The 14,277-nt window shown below is 25.5% G+C and overlaps 2 protein-coding genes across 2 annotated transcripts; one reads left to right on the forward strand and one right to left on the reverse strand.

Annotated features, from left to right (window-relative positions):
- Nucleotides 1–1,715: 1,715 nt before the first annotated feature.
- LOC132938438 (serine/threonine-protein phosphatase PP1-beta catalytic subunit) lies at nucleotides 1,716–9,724 on the reverse strand. Its single transcript, XM_061005270.1, has 7 exons — nucleotides 9,391–9,724; nucleotides 7,695–7,826; nucleotides 7,394–7,624; nucleotides 7,140–7,316; nucleotides 6,160–6,311; nucleotides 5,951–6,085; nucleotides 1,716–3,802 (listed from the first exon to the last, which is right to left on the reverse strand). Exons 1-7 carry the CDS (start codon nucleotides 9,443–9,445, stop codon nucleotides 3,707–3,709), a joined length of 978 nt encoding a protein of 325 aa, XP_060861253.1. The 5' UTR covers nucleotides 9,446–9,724; the 3' UTR covers nucleotides 1,716–3,706.
- Nucleotides 9,725–10,073: 349 nt separating this feature from the next.
- On the forward strand, nucleotides 10,074–11,682 carry LOC132938612 (uncharacterized monothiol glutaredoxin ycf64-like). Its single transcript, XM_061005542.1, has 2 exons — nucleotides 10,074–10,732; nucleotides 11,438–11,682. The coding sequence occupies exons 1-2, from the start codon at nucleotides 10,459–10,461 to the stop codon at nucleotides 11,587–11,589; spliced, it is 426 nt and encodes a 141-aa protein (XP_060861525.1). The 5' UTR covers nucleotides 10,074–10,458; the 3' UTR covers nucleotides 11,590–11,682.
- The last annotated feature ends 2,595 nt before the right edge of the window (nucleotides 11,683–14,277 follow it).

Genomic DNA, 14,277 nt, shown 5'->3' on the forward strand with positions numbered 1-14,277 from the left:
ATTGCTATCCATGGGCCATAAAAAAATGATCCGATGGCCGAGTGTTTGACATGCTTGGCGTACCACGTACGTCGTACAATATACTTTACTTATATGCGTTCTCGTTTCTCGACTTACTTTTCCAGAGATTACGTTTCGAGTTTCCATTTTCATATTATGTTGAGCACTGTTAAAGCTAATATATCAGTATATCACAGTGCAATATTAGTACATTGTACTCTAATATTACGAAAATGATGAGTTCAGAAATATGCAATAGAATTTACTGAACTAGTTTTTTTGGAATAGAATAAGTTCCATATCCAATGTACACATAACCATTAATCATGGTATAACACAATTTATTGGTCACCTCCTTTATGTTAAATTATAATCCCCATTTTGTTAATATAAAAATTAAATGTAGGAAACTAAAAAATAATAATACAAAAATAAATACCCACATTTTTGATGATTTTTTAGATATTATCATACTTTAATTATGCAATTATTAATAAACATTTTGACTTATTATACAAATGTAGGTAAACAATGCATGTTGATCTGTATGTATTAAAAAAAAATAATTTGATTTGATGATTAAGTTATTTGTTATATTGTCAAACCATGACACAACATTTCAATTATAATCAAACATATTCACAAATTTTAATTGTTTTCCCACGATTCTAATCAGTGGCACAGCCAGAAGGTCTATTGGACCAGGAAATAATAAGAAAAATTATTTTAGAATTTTAAAATATAAAAATTTTACCACAAATAAACATATAGGCACATTAACCTGTTGAAATGAAAATGAGGAAAAATGATAAATTGCTGTTTCCACTATTTAAAATGTGCTAAAAAGAAATCTGTGTTAACATAATTAAACCTTTCACTGCTACACTATTTATTCACTGCAACTGGTATATGCTACATATAATAAGCTTTGATATATATAACTTTGAGATTTAATTATTTAAGTTTAAAATAATGCAAACCATGGTTTCTAAAACTTGGACGGATCCCAGAAAATGAGAATATTATAAAATACAGGGGCGTAATAATGCAGTGAATGGTATAAATGTTTTTTTGGACGTAATAGTACGTCTGGTATGATGAATGAATGATCACTGCAACGTCATAAACTACTTTTCAAGTGTCAGGTAAATAAGGCAATTAAAAAAGGTTATATTTAAGAAACTTATAATTTTTGATATTTTGAAAAGAAAAATAATAAATAATTAAAAGGATAAAGTCAAATGTTTTTATAGAAATAATTAGAGAATTTCCAAAAAAAACACTGAAGTGCCAATATGATACAAGTCAATAGTTGCAAATATATTCTTTGGAGGATTTCTAGCAACTGAAAAACTTATTTTAATGTTAAAGTCACACTCAAAATAGATTGAATTTATTTATTATGATCTGACAAAATCATTCTTAGCTTACATTTTATTAACTCTATGTACTATCCAGTCCAATAAAAAAAAAAAAATTGAATCACAGCCCACATGTATAGAAACACTCAAAAATTGTATTTTGTGAAATTATTATTGATACCTATATGTTTTTCAGGTATGATCTAACTTATCATCAATAGTTTATAAACTTTATAGTTCAATGAAATATACATTTTAAATAAATATAAACTATTATTAGTCATATTTTTCATAACAACCACTAACATAGTTAAACATTGTTACAATTTTATAAATAAAAATAAGTGATTTATAATATTTTGAAAATATTTACAAAAAAAAAAATACCAAAATTCAAGACCATTTTGACATGAGGGTTTGCTTTAAATTTTGGGATTCTGTGCAAGTGAAACACAATGCTTATGTGCAATAAAAAATAAATATCATCCAGAATACACTTATGACAATTTTTAATTTTGTAATTTTATTCTAACTAAATAGTGATTCTTAAAACTCAAATCAGCCAATATCATAAAAAATGACCAGAAATTGAGATTATTCAATTTAAAAATAATAATATGTATGTATTAAATAATATTATAAAGTTGGTAAAATTATAAATCTGTCTTTAAAATTTTCAAATTCCTCTATAAAATGCTTGGATTGCATTAATTTTTAATTTAAAAAAGTTTACCAATAATTAATTTAACACAAAATTGTATGAAGAATTGATTAAAAATAATGATTCTTTAAGCTACTTTCTTTTTTTTTAAAGAGAATATTAAAACATTTAAATAATTATATGTTAGAGATACTGACTGATTCATGCAATCACCGTGTTTCTGTATAATAAAATATAATAATTATACGGTTATACATAAAATTTATATGGATAATATTTTAATATTTAGTACTTTATTAATCATTATATTTAGTCATTACTAATGGACAAATGTATTTTATAAATTAGATATCATACAATATTTATTTTATACAGTATATATTTGTAATTTAAAAATAATATGGTAGTCCTTAGATAACTATTATGAGTAATTTGGTATAAGAGATACTTTATTTTACTATAGATATCAAATGATATCTTTCACATTTATTATTTTTAAGTATATAATGAATGCAATACTATTTCATATAAATAAAAAATACAATTTTTTTGATAGTAAATGTTTTATAAAATATTCGTTCAAATATTGTAGAGCAATAAATAAATTAATTATAAATAACATAATTTTAAAAATATTATAGCAAAGTTACTCTTATTATATGATAATTAGTTATTCTATTCACTGAAAAAATATACATTAACCATAACATTCTATTATTATTATCTTATCGTTTTAAACTATAACAGATCTATGAAAAAAATGTGGCTTTGAAGTCTTTTAAGTTTTTATTTATTTTATTAATTTACACAAATTTAAGTCTTAGAATTATTATTCTGAGGATATTGTTATGTTTATATATCAATTATTAATTTGATACCCACATATCTGAATTTTTTAGCTGTACAACTATTATGAAAATTAAAAATCAGGTATCAAATCAATTTATCCATAGTATTGTAGTAAAAATAAACTCACTTCATTCTATATTTAACATAATATCAATTTGAGTAATTTTCTATAGATTGCTATTTTCTAAGATGTACTAATATGAACAACTTTAAGAATGGTTACAATAAGAGATCTGTAATATTTGAAAATAAAATTTGAATTAATAATAAAAAAATGTGTAAATAGTTAATTTATTTAAACATTATGGTACTGGTAATTTTTTTCTACATTTAAATTAGTAATGACAATATATTTTAATAAGAATAATCAATAACAATAATGTTAATACATTATATATATATATATATATATTTATACATATATATATTTTATAACACAAACGAGGCTACACCTTAATTATAATCTATGCCTACACATATATCATATTTGTTAACTAAATAAAATGGTTATTATCTATATACAAAGTACATAAAATTAAATCAAATAATGGATCAATACTTAGGACTTAATATAATTTAGGTCACAAGTAACCATCATTAAATGATTGTTAAAGATATTTTTTTTTATACACGCACATACATACATACACACATACACATTTATATATAATATACACACACACACATATATATATATATATATATATATGTATAACATTATTTGTTATTATATAGAAAGTCCAGATTTTTAAAATAAAATTATTCAAGCACAGAGTTATTAGATTATGAACAACATTGTTTAGTTGTTTATAATCAATATTCAATTAAATATGATTTATTTCTTTTTCACAGCAGTTGTATTACTAGCCGGTCTTCCCGAGTTTAATCCTGAATATTGATACTTCGCTTTCTTTTCAGATGGTTTCAAAATCTTAAAGGATAGAATCATAATCAATTAGTTATATTAAAAACAATACAATAAAATCATACTAAGTTTTAAATCTTTCAATAAAAAAAAGTAAAAACTATGACGGAAGAGGACGCTACACAGTTATTTGTTGTCTCCGTCCTACAAGTGTGTAACATAACAAATGTATGTTCAGAGGTTCTCATTTGTGAGAACTCTATATTTATCTTTTGGCTTAGTTAAATGTATTATAGCGTAAATTTACTTACTTTTAAACTTAGGGAACAACATATTCAGTGGGTATTTTTACCATATTTAAACTTTGAAACGAGTTGTATTAAAATTTAAAATGCTCATTAAGTCATAATTCACTTCAAAATTAAAATACCTAAAAAAACCACCCTAAACAGAAAATGTGCTAACCTTTAAGTTTAAAAATAGATAAAGTCACCATAAATGTAAATTTGCTATGTTACGGACTTCTAAGTTGGTGAAAACATATGAGAGTGAAAAATCCTCTAAAAATTATTTAATAACATTAGAAGTTGCTAGGTTTGTGCACCCACCGAAAATACTATACCCATTAATAAAATTATCAATATATTTTGTAATTACATATTGCATAGGTATTATAAGATTGAATATACAATGATAATATTCCAATTATTTTAACATGAATTTGAAGTTGAATATTATCATTTTGAACCTATTTTCAGAGAAAAAATCCTAGAAACAACGGGTTTGAAAAATAAATTGGTTTAAGAGGATGCTACACCTGCATATTCTGTTTGATCCGTTTTACAAAATGTAAAACATAGCAAAAACGGTTTTGAGCGAGAAAGAACCAAGAAGGCTACAGTAATAAACTCATAACTGAGGAGTAACATTTTCACCACAAAAATGGAGAATTTTGGCTGTGAAATATGGTTTTAATTATTGATATCGGAATAACAAAAAAAAAATTAATCAAGTTTGAAAAACACAAAAATAATGGATTTTGAAACGATAAAAACTTTTTCCAATGTTAAACTTTAAGCGATATCAAAAAATTTAAAATTATTTTTCACAGACAATGTTCTGAACTATAATTTATTGTATATAAATTTAGAGGCTTATACTCTATTTATCACTACAGCCTGAGTGGTTCTATCCCGCGCAACACAGTGTTAACATGTACATTTGTAAGACGGACATGTCATTTGACAACACATGCGGGTGTAGCGTGACCACTGATATTTATATAAATATATAAGGTGGGGGAAAATACTTATCATATTAATCCTTTTTTTTTACGGCTTAAACATTATAGTTATTAGCCGGGAACAACAATATATTTACATGTTATTTACAATCATCATAATATTTAAATAAAGGTAATACAGTACCTACAACGGAAATGGTAATAATAGTGTAGGTAATAATAGAACATATTTTTAGTAACTATTTAAATTCTAATGTATAGATTGGTATTAATCTTTTATTTTATTAGTAAAACTACATTCTACACAAAAAAAGTATATCTAGAGCTGGAAACTATTTGCAATAAAAAATAGTAAAATATGCCAAAAATAATAAATATTTTAAATAATTGTATCATTTAATTGTATTTATATAAACATTCTTCAAAATTAATTTTATAATTGTTACACTAAATATCACGGACAAAATATAAAACCTTGTACCTACACAGCAAACTTTAGTAAATGTACTAACAACAACCAGTCTACAAGTCTATAAATAGTAAATTTAAAATAAATAAAAAATATTTACGGATCTTCAATAGATAAATATGATTTTAGATCTCTTAAAATTAATATTCAAAAACTCTAAATATGTACCTAATTATATACATTTTGATTAAAAAATGCAAAATAAAAATTGTTCTATTCCATTTAGTGTGAGCTAAATCGCAGATATAACCGAAGAAAAAATATGCTAATGCAAATAAATCTTAGCTCTAATAAATCTATATGATTTAAATAACAAAACTTTAATTTATTTAACTAAAATTGTAATTATTATTAATGTGTTTTAATTGAGAATGATAAATATAATATTTAAAAAATAAAATAAAGTTATATTTTACTTTTTATAATAATTTAAAGGTGAACTATTTTGGTATGGATAACAAATAAATATTAATATATTTAAATTATACAAGTTAAAACTTACTTGAAATGAACACATTAGTGTTGCATCAACAGACATCATTCCACCTGCGTTATCAAATTCCCCACAATAGTTTGGAGCAGAAAACAATGTAACCAATTGCCTTTTAGCAAAAAATTCATAACCATCTTCTACAACCTTAAATATAAAATGTTAAGGTAAATTTAAATACATTTTAATGATCCTCATTAAAAATAAATAATTTTAATTACCTGATGTGCTCTACATATGAGATCTAAGTCATGCCTATTTAAAAATTTTGCAACGACATCTGTACCAAAAGTGAAAGAAACACCTCTATCATTTTCCCCCCAACCAGTTACATCTTTGTCCGGATCAGACCACAATAAATCACATAATAAACCTAAAACAATATAATAATAAAAAAATTAATTTAAATAATCTACTTCATTTGCATGCTCTGTCTATGAACATAAAGTCTACGGTGGAAATACACTTAGTTAAATATGATAAATACACATACAATTATTAATTATTACCTACAAAATATAGTACTTATTCACATTTTCAAATTTATTATCTATAGAAAAATTAACTATAAAATAATATTTTCATACCCCACATTTTATACCGATATATCTATTAAATTGAAAATTTACAATTCCAATATTGGAGCTCAATCACAAACTATTGAAATATCATTTGTATGGTTTACAATCAAGATCTGTTAGTGATTTGTGGTGCTACAAACATTTAGGAAAGGTAGATAAAAAAAGAATGGTGTCAATACTGATTGATCTTTGAATCCTAATAAATAAATAAATAAATAAATCCTAATAAATCCTTTGAATCATTATTTGTGACACAAACATTGTCTACTGCTTAACATTACAAACTGATATAGAAATTAAGTGTTCGTCCAGACAATTTACTATGCTTTATTCCGTGAGAGAATGTCATTACTGCGCATACATACTGAACTCTGGCAATTGAATAGACTACCATTTCTCTATCAACACAACCCAATGTTAAGACATGCTCCACACCAGCAAGCTCAGATACAGAACAAGATTTGGACAGAAAATCGGTAGGCAAGGTTGTTCTTTCGTGGAACAAAGTGTGGTGATATTATTTGTGATATCATATAAGACTGAGCGTATTTATTTTAGCATAGGTATCTTATTAAATAAGTACCCCTTACCCCCTCTTAACTAAATATTAGAAAAATTACCAGTATCTGGGACATCAGTTGGACGCATAATACGGCGAATTTGTTCCATTCCTTGTAAATCAGGACTAAGTCCACCATGACAACAGAATATTTTCTCATCAATAATAGCCGCAATAGGTAAACAATTAAAACAATCAGTAAATGTTTTCCACAATTTTATATTGTAACGTCTTTTACCTATATGTATATAAAAAACAATTTTTTTTATAATGAAAAATACTAAAGTTCGTTAACTACATTATAAATAACTTTACATTCATCATAAAATCCATAGATCCTGTTTATGCTGGCACATTCATGATTTCCTCGTAAGAGAAAAAAGTTTTCTGGATATTTTATTTTGTATGCTAGTAAAAGGCATATAGTTTCCAAGGACTGTTTTCCACGATCAACATAATCTCCCAAAAATAAATAGTTTGCTTCTGGAGGAAAGCCTCCATACTCAAATAAACGCAACAAGTCAGTATACTGTCCATGTATATCTCCTAATAAATAAAATATCAAATAAGTATAAAATTAATTACTTGAAAAAATATAAATAAAATTACTATTTACCACATATTTTTAAAGGTGCTTCTAAATCTAATAAAATTGGTTGTTGTAAAAATATTTCTCTAGATTTCAAACACAATCCTCGGACTTCTGCTTCAGACATTTGTACTGTTTTACCAGGACGACATCCTCTTACTACGAATAAAGTACTTTTATGTTATATTATACAGTTATAAGAATCATACAATATATCTCCAATAATAATATTTAAATTGTTGTATCTGAAATTGTCTAATAATTTTTTAAAACAAATTATAAACATAGAAAACAATAACATGTGATTATAAGCACCTAGCAAATCAAGTTTGATTGGTTAAAATTAAAGAAGTACCTATATTATAACCACTCAGATAGAATATACCTAAAAATCTAAAAATTAAAGCCCTGTTGCACAAATCTCCAACCACTTGCGAATATGGTACATCTGGTTTACGATCAATTTAAATTGTTGATCTACAATCATAGTCACAAGTTGGAAACTGATTTTAAATCAATCTTATTTTAGTGGATAATTAAACAGCTCTTTAATGCTACATGTGCAAAGGCAGCAAACAGTCGCTTATGCAACAAGTTTGAGATTCTCTTTGAAAAGCAGCCACAATGTAAGTGGAGAGCTAAATAATATGAGTATTAACCCTATAAAATACTATAGTAATCTTATTCTAATTACTATATTTATTAATTTTTTAGGATAAGGTAGTTAGAAATTTTCTAGTTAACATATAGGTACTCCTTGTTATAACTATCACACATGAAATTTTAATTCCTAGTATGTATACGTCATAATACATTTTAATTTAAAGCTGTACTTACTGAATAAGTAATCATTTGAGTATCAGATGCATAAATTGAATTTATTATACATTCCTATGTACCCAGAGCCTGATTTATAGAAATGGTAACCCAGAGCACAACTTATTTGAGGGCCCCTTACCTGTGCCCATTTTTACCAAGTTAAATCTAACCTAGTGCCAAAGCTCTTTCAAATACTATGCTTATAAATACATCATGTACACATCTATCATGTCAATATATTCTGTGCATAATACGAGGCATATCATAAATAACATTGTAATAATAGGTATTTTGTAGTTAATTAAGTTTAAATTAAGGATCATATATTAATAGTGGAGTATAATCTGGTAGCTTAATATCGGCCAACTATCTGCAATACCAATTCAGGTTGTTCCAGGAGCAGCTGCAGACACAACGCTTATGTAGTAAATTGCCACAAATTAGAAATAATTTTAAAAAAATTACCTACATATAACTTGCAAAGACTCAAAAAAATGTCTTAACTGTAAGACAAAGGTTCTATGATCCCCGGAATATGGCCTGTTTTAATGTAAGAAAACATATTGGTTTTGATAGTCTTAAAATTATCAAGTACATAAACATGAATCAAATCACATAGGCTCATAGATTAGAAACTTATATTCTAAGTTAATTAGTATAGTTTTGATGTAGGTACCAGTTCGAATAATTATAATTGAGTGTTAAATCATTCACATAATTTTGATGTTCAACTGATCCTTATTCTCAAACTTTAACTGAATGGGTCAAAAAATTAACTAAAGCAATGCTAACTATAACGCGTTGACACATATAATGAGTGTTATTAACCTACCAGGTTGTATTATAATACAAGAAAATAAGAAAGCCAATTAGTGTTTTCAAACGAATTGTTTGCAAATCTTACCTTCTAATAGTCGTGCGATTATGCTGTCTATACTTAACGGTTCACCGTCTGCCATTGTGGACGGAAAACCTTGATTGGATTTCGATTTAACACGATTTGTTGACACGATTTTCGATTTTGTTTTGCTGTCCGAATGGATAATGGTTCCGTCTATCAATTGAGATTCAGGGGGTCGTACGCCGCCTCTACACGTCCCGCTAACATGTAAATTAATCTTAAATAATGTGTCGGTGTGTGGTCGGCAGGTCGGCTGGAAGGGAAAAATGGCGAACACTTTCTCCCCACCATGAACACAAATATTTTTTTTTCTTTTTTCGTAAAATCTAAAAATAAATTTTAAATTGTTCTATAAATTATAATTTTTAGATATAATTTATATTTTATAATAATAATAAATGCAATTTTCATAAAATAAAATTTATTATATTTTTCAATTACCAAAATTATTAACCCTGGTATTTGAAGTTCTATAGGTTAAATTTTTCCATACAAATGTTTGGAGGTTATGTTTGTAATCTCTACCATAATCTTTGAACATTTTTTGATAAGTACTGATGAACAATCATCATAACCATGTACCATTGCTCAGCTGTATATGGTATAAACCTGATCATGGTTATCATTCTCATTATTTTTATCAAGATTTCCTTTATCATTATTACGACTTGCATCGATTTGCCCACGGACATTGTTACAGAGTTACACAGAATGATATATCTGTGATGACTGGTGACTCATTTGTTAATAGTTTTACTAATTATTAATTACACTTATCACTTTTTGGATTTTAGAATCATTTTTAATTTTATTATTTAAACTATTTAGTTTGGGAGATCCGGACATCTTCTAGATGCAAAAGTGCGAACTACGATTTTGTGAACGTCTATCTTGTAACTTGTAATTTTGTAAATATTAAATACTAAAAACTAAAAACGTAAATTTCTTTACCTACTTATTATTAACTATATATTTTTATCATCCTAGTCAACCTCGATATCAAATATATTACATTTGAAAATAATTACAAATAAAAAATACTACTGCCCTATAGATATTAACTTTTAAAACATGACATCGCTATTGCATCAGATGTGTAACATCAATAAAACTGCAAGAATTAGCTCACTCAACATTTATAAACAATTTCTATGTACTAAATCTGATGACCCAATCCAATCTCATATAGGAAAATTAGTGAAGGGTAACAAAATTGTCGTCTTTATGAAAGGTGACCCACAAGCTCCCAGATGTGGGTTTAGCAATGCAGTTGTTGATATTTTGAATATTCACAAAGCTAAATTTGAGGCTCATGATGTACTTGTTGATGAAAATCTTAGAAATGGTAAATATTTTTAATAATTTGTTTTGAATTAACATATAAGTAACATTCAATTTTTCTACCTCAATAATTTGATTGTTCTTCGAAAAATGTCTCCACCGTAGTAAGCAACTATGTCCTAAAACTGATACAGATCACTTAAATTGTTTTTTTTTTTTAAATCCTATCAAATAATAAGTAAAATTATTTTTTTATTATGCTTTCATTTTTCAATCTTGCTTCCTTAAGTATATTGTAGCATATGAAATGATTTATTACATTTAGTATTTACATAGATAATTTTTAGATACATACTTAAATAGTTAAATGTAAAAATTTAACCTTCACATATTGAAATTATAGGTGCTAGGCATATAATTCTATAGAACTCAAGCAGAATGATAAAATAAAACTCCTAAATAGAAGGGTCAAAATGGCCAAATTGTAGAATGTTAAAATGAAAAAACCTAATGTTTGAATATGACATGATTTAATCATTTCCAAATTGTGATAGGTAACCAATCGAGATCCTTGTATTTATAAACATATTATTCACATAATTTATGGTAACTGCTAAATTAATCTTTGATTAACTAGAAGTCAACAATTTTATTTATACCTCGGTAATCTAGTATTAAAAATATTTGAAAATTGAATGGACTCTGTATACAATAACACCTCTATTAAGTAATTATATAATCCTCAATAATTATTTTGTGTAATTTTTAGGAATAAAAGAATTTTCCAATTGGCCAACAATTCCCCAAGTTTTTGTAGATGGAGAATTCATTGGTGGTTGTGATATTTTGTTGCAATTGCATAGGTCAGGCGAATTAGATAAAATACTAGAAAAGAACACTCAAGAAAAGCCTGAAGCATAAAAATGTATAAAAGTGTTATTAATTAATTTAAAAATTATGTAGTTGCTTACTTATTGAATGAACAATAAAAGAGTAAAATGTGCTGTTATAAATTATTATGTGTTTTATTTTATTTAAACTAAATGTGTCGATATATTTTATATGTTGTTGGTAAAATCAATTCTATTTTATATTTTTTGCTATGACTCAAAAATTAATAGCTGAAACTTGAAATGTTCACCAAATATTTAAAACTTTAGATTCTGAGCGGAGCAAGGAAGCAAGTGGTTTTACAATGGTTTTTATTTTTTTATATCCTGTAAACAAAATTTCTACCAGGAAGAGTGCTTTGATTTCAACATATAGTATCTTTTCTTTTAGCAAATCGGATCAAGATCATTTTTTGATTTTCTCGATAGTTTTTTAATGCTACGGGAAAAGCAACCAAGACATGCTATTGCTAAGCTAACGCTTTGTTTATGACCATAGAAGCAAATACAATTTTAAAAACACCACAAAAAACATGATTTTTTCAATATCGCGTATAGTTATTTCTCTGTGATTTCAAAAATTATCATCAAGGATTGAAAACTTAAGACAAGGTTCCATGTAAATAAGTAAATAAATTACTTTATTCACAATAATATAATCAAATATACTTAGTTATATAGACTGACCATCTTCTCTCAGAATCATTTTTCTTATACAATGATATTATATCATCGAATTCAAATTTAACAACGTCCATTATAGTGACCCACTTGTAACCTACTGTACAGCAGAGTGACATTCACTTGCCCACGTTTTTTAAAAATATTTTGCCTTTGTGTGTGTTATTCATAGATACTTGGTATTTTCGTCTTTTTTTGTATTAGACTCCAAGAGATACAATAGGTACAATACATAGATTTTGCAATCAGTGGCTTAGCAAATCATGTTTTTCAGAAACAATTGCTTCTGGTTTCTGGGAGGCGGTGGTGGGTCATAACCTCATAAAGCCCACATACACGGTCAGTCTTTGAACTTTATTTTGGGTGCTACCCCAACCCCCCTATTTGAGCATATGAGTATCGTATACATCAGTTTGAGTAGGGTGGGGTAGGTCATAAATAATTTGTTCGCTTCCATACAATTTAAAGTTTGTTACCCCACTGTTTGCAATGATGTGTGTTTTTATTTTCGTGTATGTAAATACTAAATACCATAAGTAGTCATAATAATGATTTGTTTTTCAACTTTGTGAGTGATTTCTGATAGAAAATTGTATTTAGTTGGTACTTATGAGTTATAATAGGTTAAAATTGAAAATTTTCTGTATTTTTCGAGTGTTAAAAAAAATATTTTTTATCATTATTATAGTTATATATAAGTTATAACTCATAAACTACTAATCATAAATTCAATTTTTATATATCGAAATACTTAACCCTACATATTTGCAACAATCTTTTTTTCGTTTATTATGGCTATAATATTGCGTAATTATATATGTAGAACACTACTGGATTAAATAATTATCTATTATTGATAATGGCGAAATAAACGATTTTTATAAAAATGTTTTTCATTACATTTAAGTAGAAAAAAAATTCTATTCACAGTAAGTAACTATGTATTTTACTATTTTAATAATTTTATTAACTGGCTAAACGGTATTATTGATATATTGATCATTATTAGATTGTTGCATTTATGCAACATTGCGCATAAGTGTATAATATTTCTTATTTTTTTTATTTTATAACAGGATGTGTTACAACTTTTTATATTGAAAATTTTTTATTACTATTTACATATTTTTATAATTTTAATTGAAAAGTTAATTGTTATGTTGAAAAAACCTGTTATTTAAAAATTGAAACTCATTTATGATTTGAATTTCAATATTTCTATTATAACTAAATATTTGTTTTGATTGTATAGGTACATTGTACAATCACTTTTTTATTATATATTTTGAAATATTGTAATTTTTATATCAAATATTTTATGTTTTTTGTTATTATGATTTATTCTTATAATTAATAAAAATATATCCAAGATGGAATGAATATAGTTGTATTAAAAATATTTATGACTTTGGTGCGCATGTTGCATATTTGCAACAAACTGAAAATTTGTTTTCTACAAAAAACTATTAGTCCAAGATTTTTTTAATTATTTTTCCTTAACTCCTTGAAGATAAATTAGTTAATAACATTTTAATTGATAAAAAAAAAAAATATCGCCCATTGAAGGGTTAAATATTATACTTTGGAATATTAAATTAAAACTATGCTGTCATTCAAAAAAGTAGAAACTTAAAAATACAAAGATAAAAATTAAAATGTTGTTTTTAATAACAAGAAATCTTATAAAAAATGTTACATCAAAAACAAATATTTTTGAAATAATGAGTGGTTTATGATTAGAAAACATAAGTATTTTAAAATTTTTTTTTTTAAATAATTAAAACATTCTTAACTTTGACAAAAAGTTTAAAAATGTAATACAAAGTTCCTCATAAAATGTAATAATAGCAATTATTAAAGGCACCATTTTTTATAAGCATTTGAAGTAAAATTTTAATATAATCTTAAAAAATTGCAAATCATATTATAGTTTAAAATGTTTCTAAAGATTGAACATTTAATTTAAGGTAGAAACCTTAATAACTAGTCCACACTATAACCAAAAAATATTTAAATACAGATTTTTTTTATAGATATT

This window comes from Metopolophium dirhodum, chromosome 2 (genome assembly GCF_019925205.1).
Source record: "Metopolophium dirhodum isolate CAU chromosome 2, ASM1992520v1, whole genome shotgun sequence".
NCBI lineage: Eukaryota > Metazoa > Arthropoda > Insecta > Hemiptera > Aphididae > Metopolophium > Metopolophium dirhodum.

Coding starts and splice junctions, on each gene's coding strand:
- LOC132938438 (XM_061005270.1), bottom strand. CDS start 9,445: ATGGCAGACGGTGAACCGTTAAGTATAGACAGCATAATCGCACGACTA. Junction 6,086..6,159: donor TCATATGTAGAGCACATCAG/GTAATTAAAATT, acceptor TTTATATTTAAG/GTTGTAGAAGATGGTTATGA. Junction 3,803..5,950: donor CACTAATGTGTTCATTTCAA/GTAAGTTTTAAC, acceptor CTATCCTTTAAG/ATTTTGAAACCATCTGAAAA.
- LOC132938612 (XM_061005542.1), top strand. CDS start 10,459: ATGACATCGCTATTGCATCAGATGTGTAACATCAATAAAACTGCAAGA. Junction 10,733..11,437: donor TGATGAAAATCTTAGAAATG/GTAAATATTTTT, acceptor TGTAATTTTTAG/GAATAAAAGAATTTTCCAAT.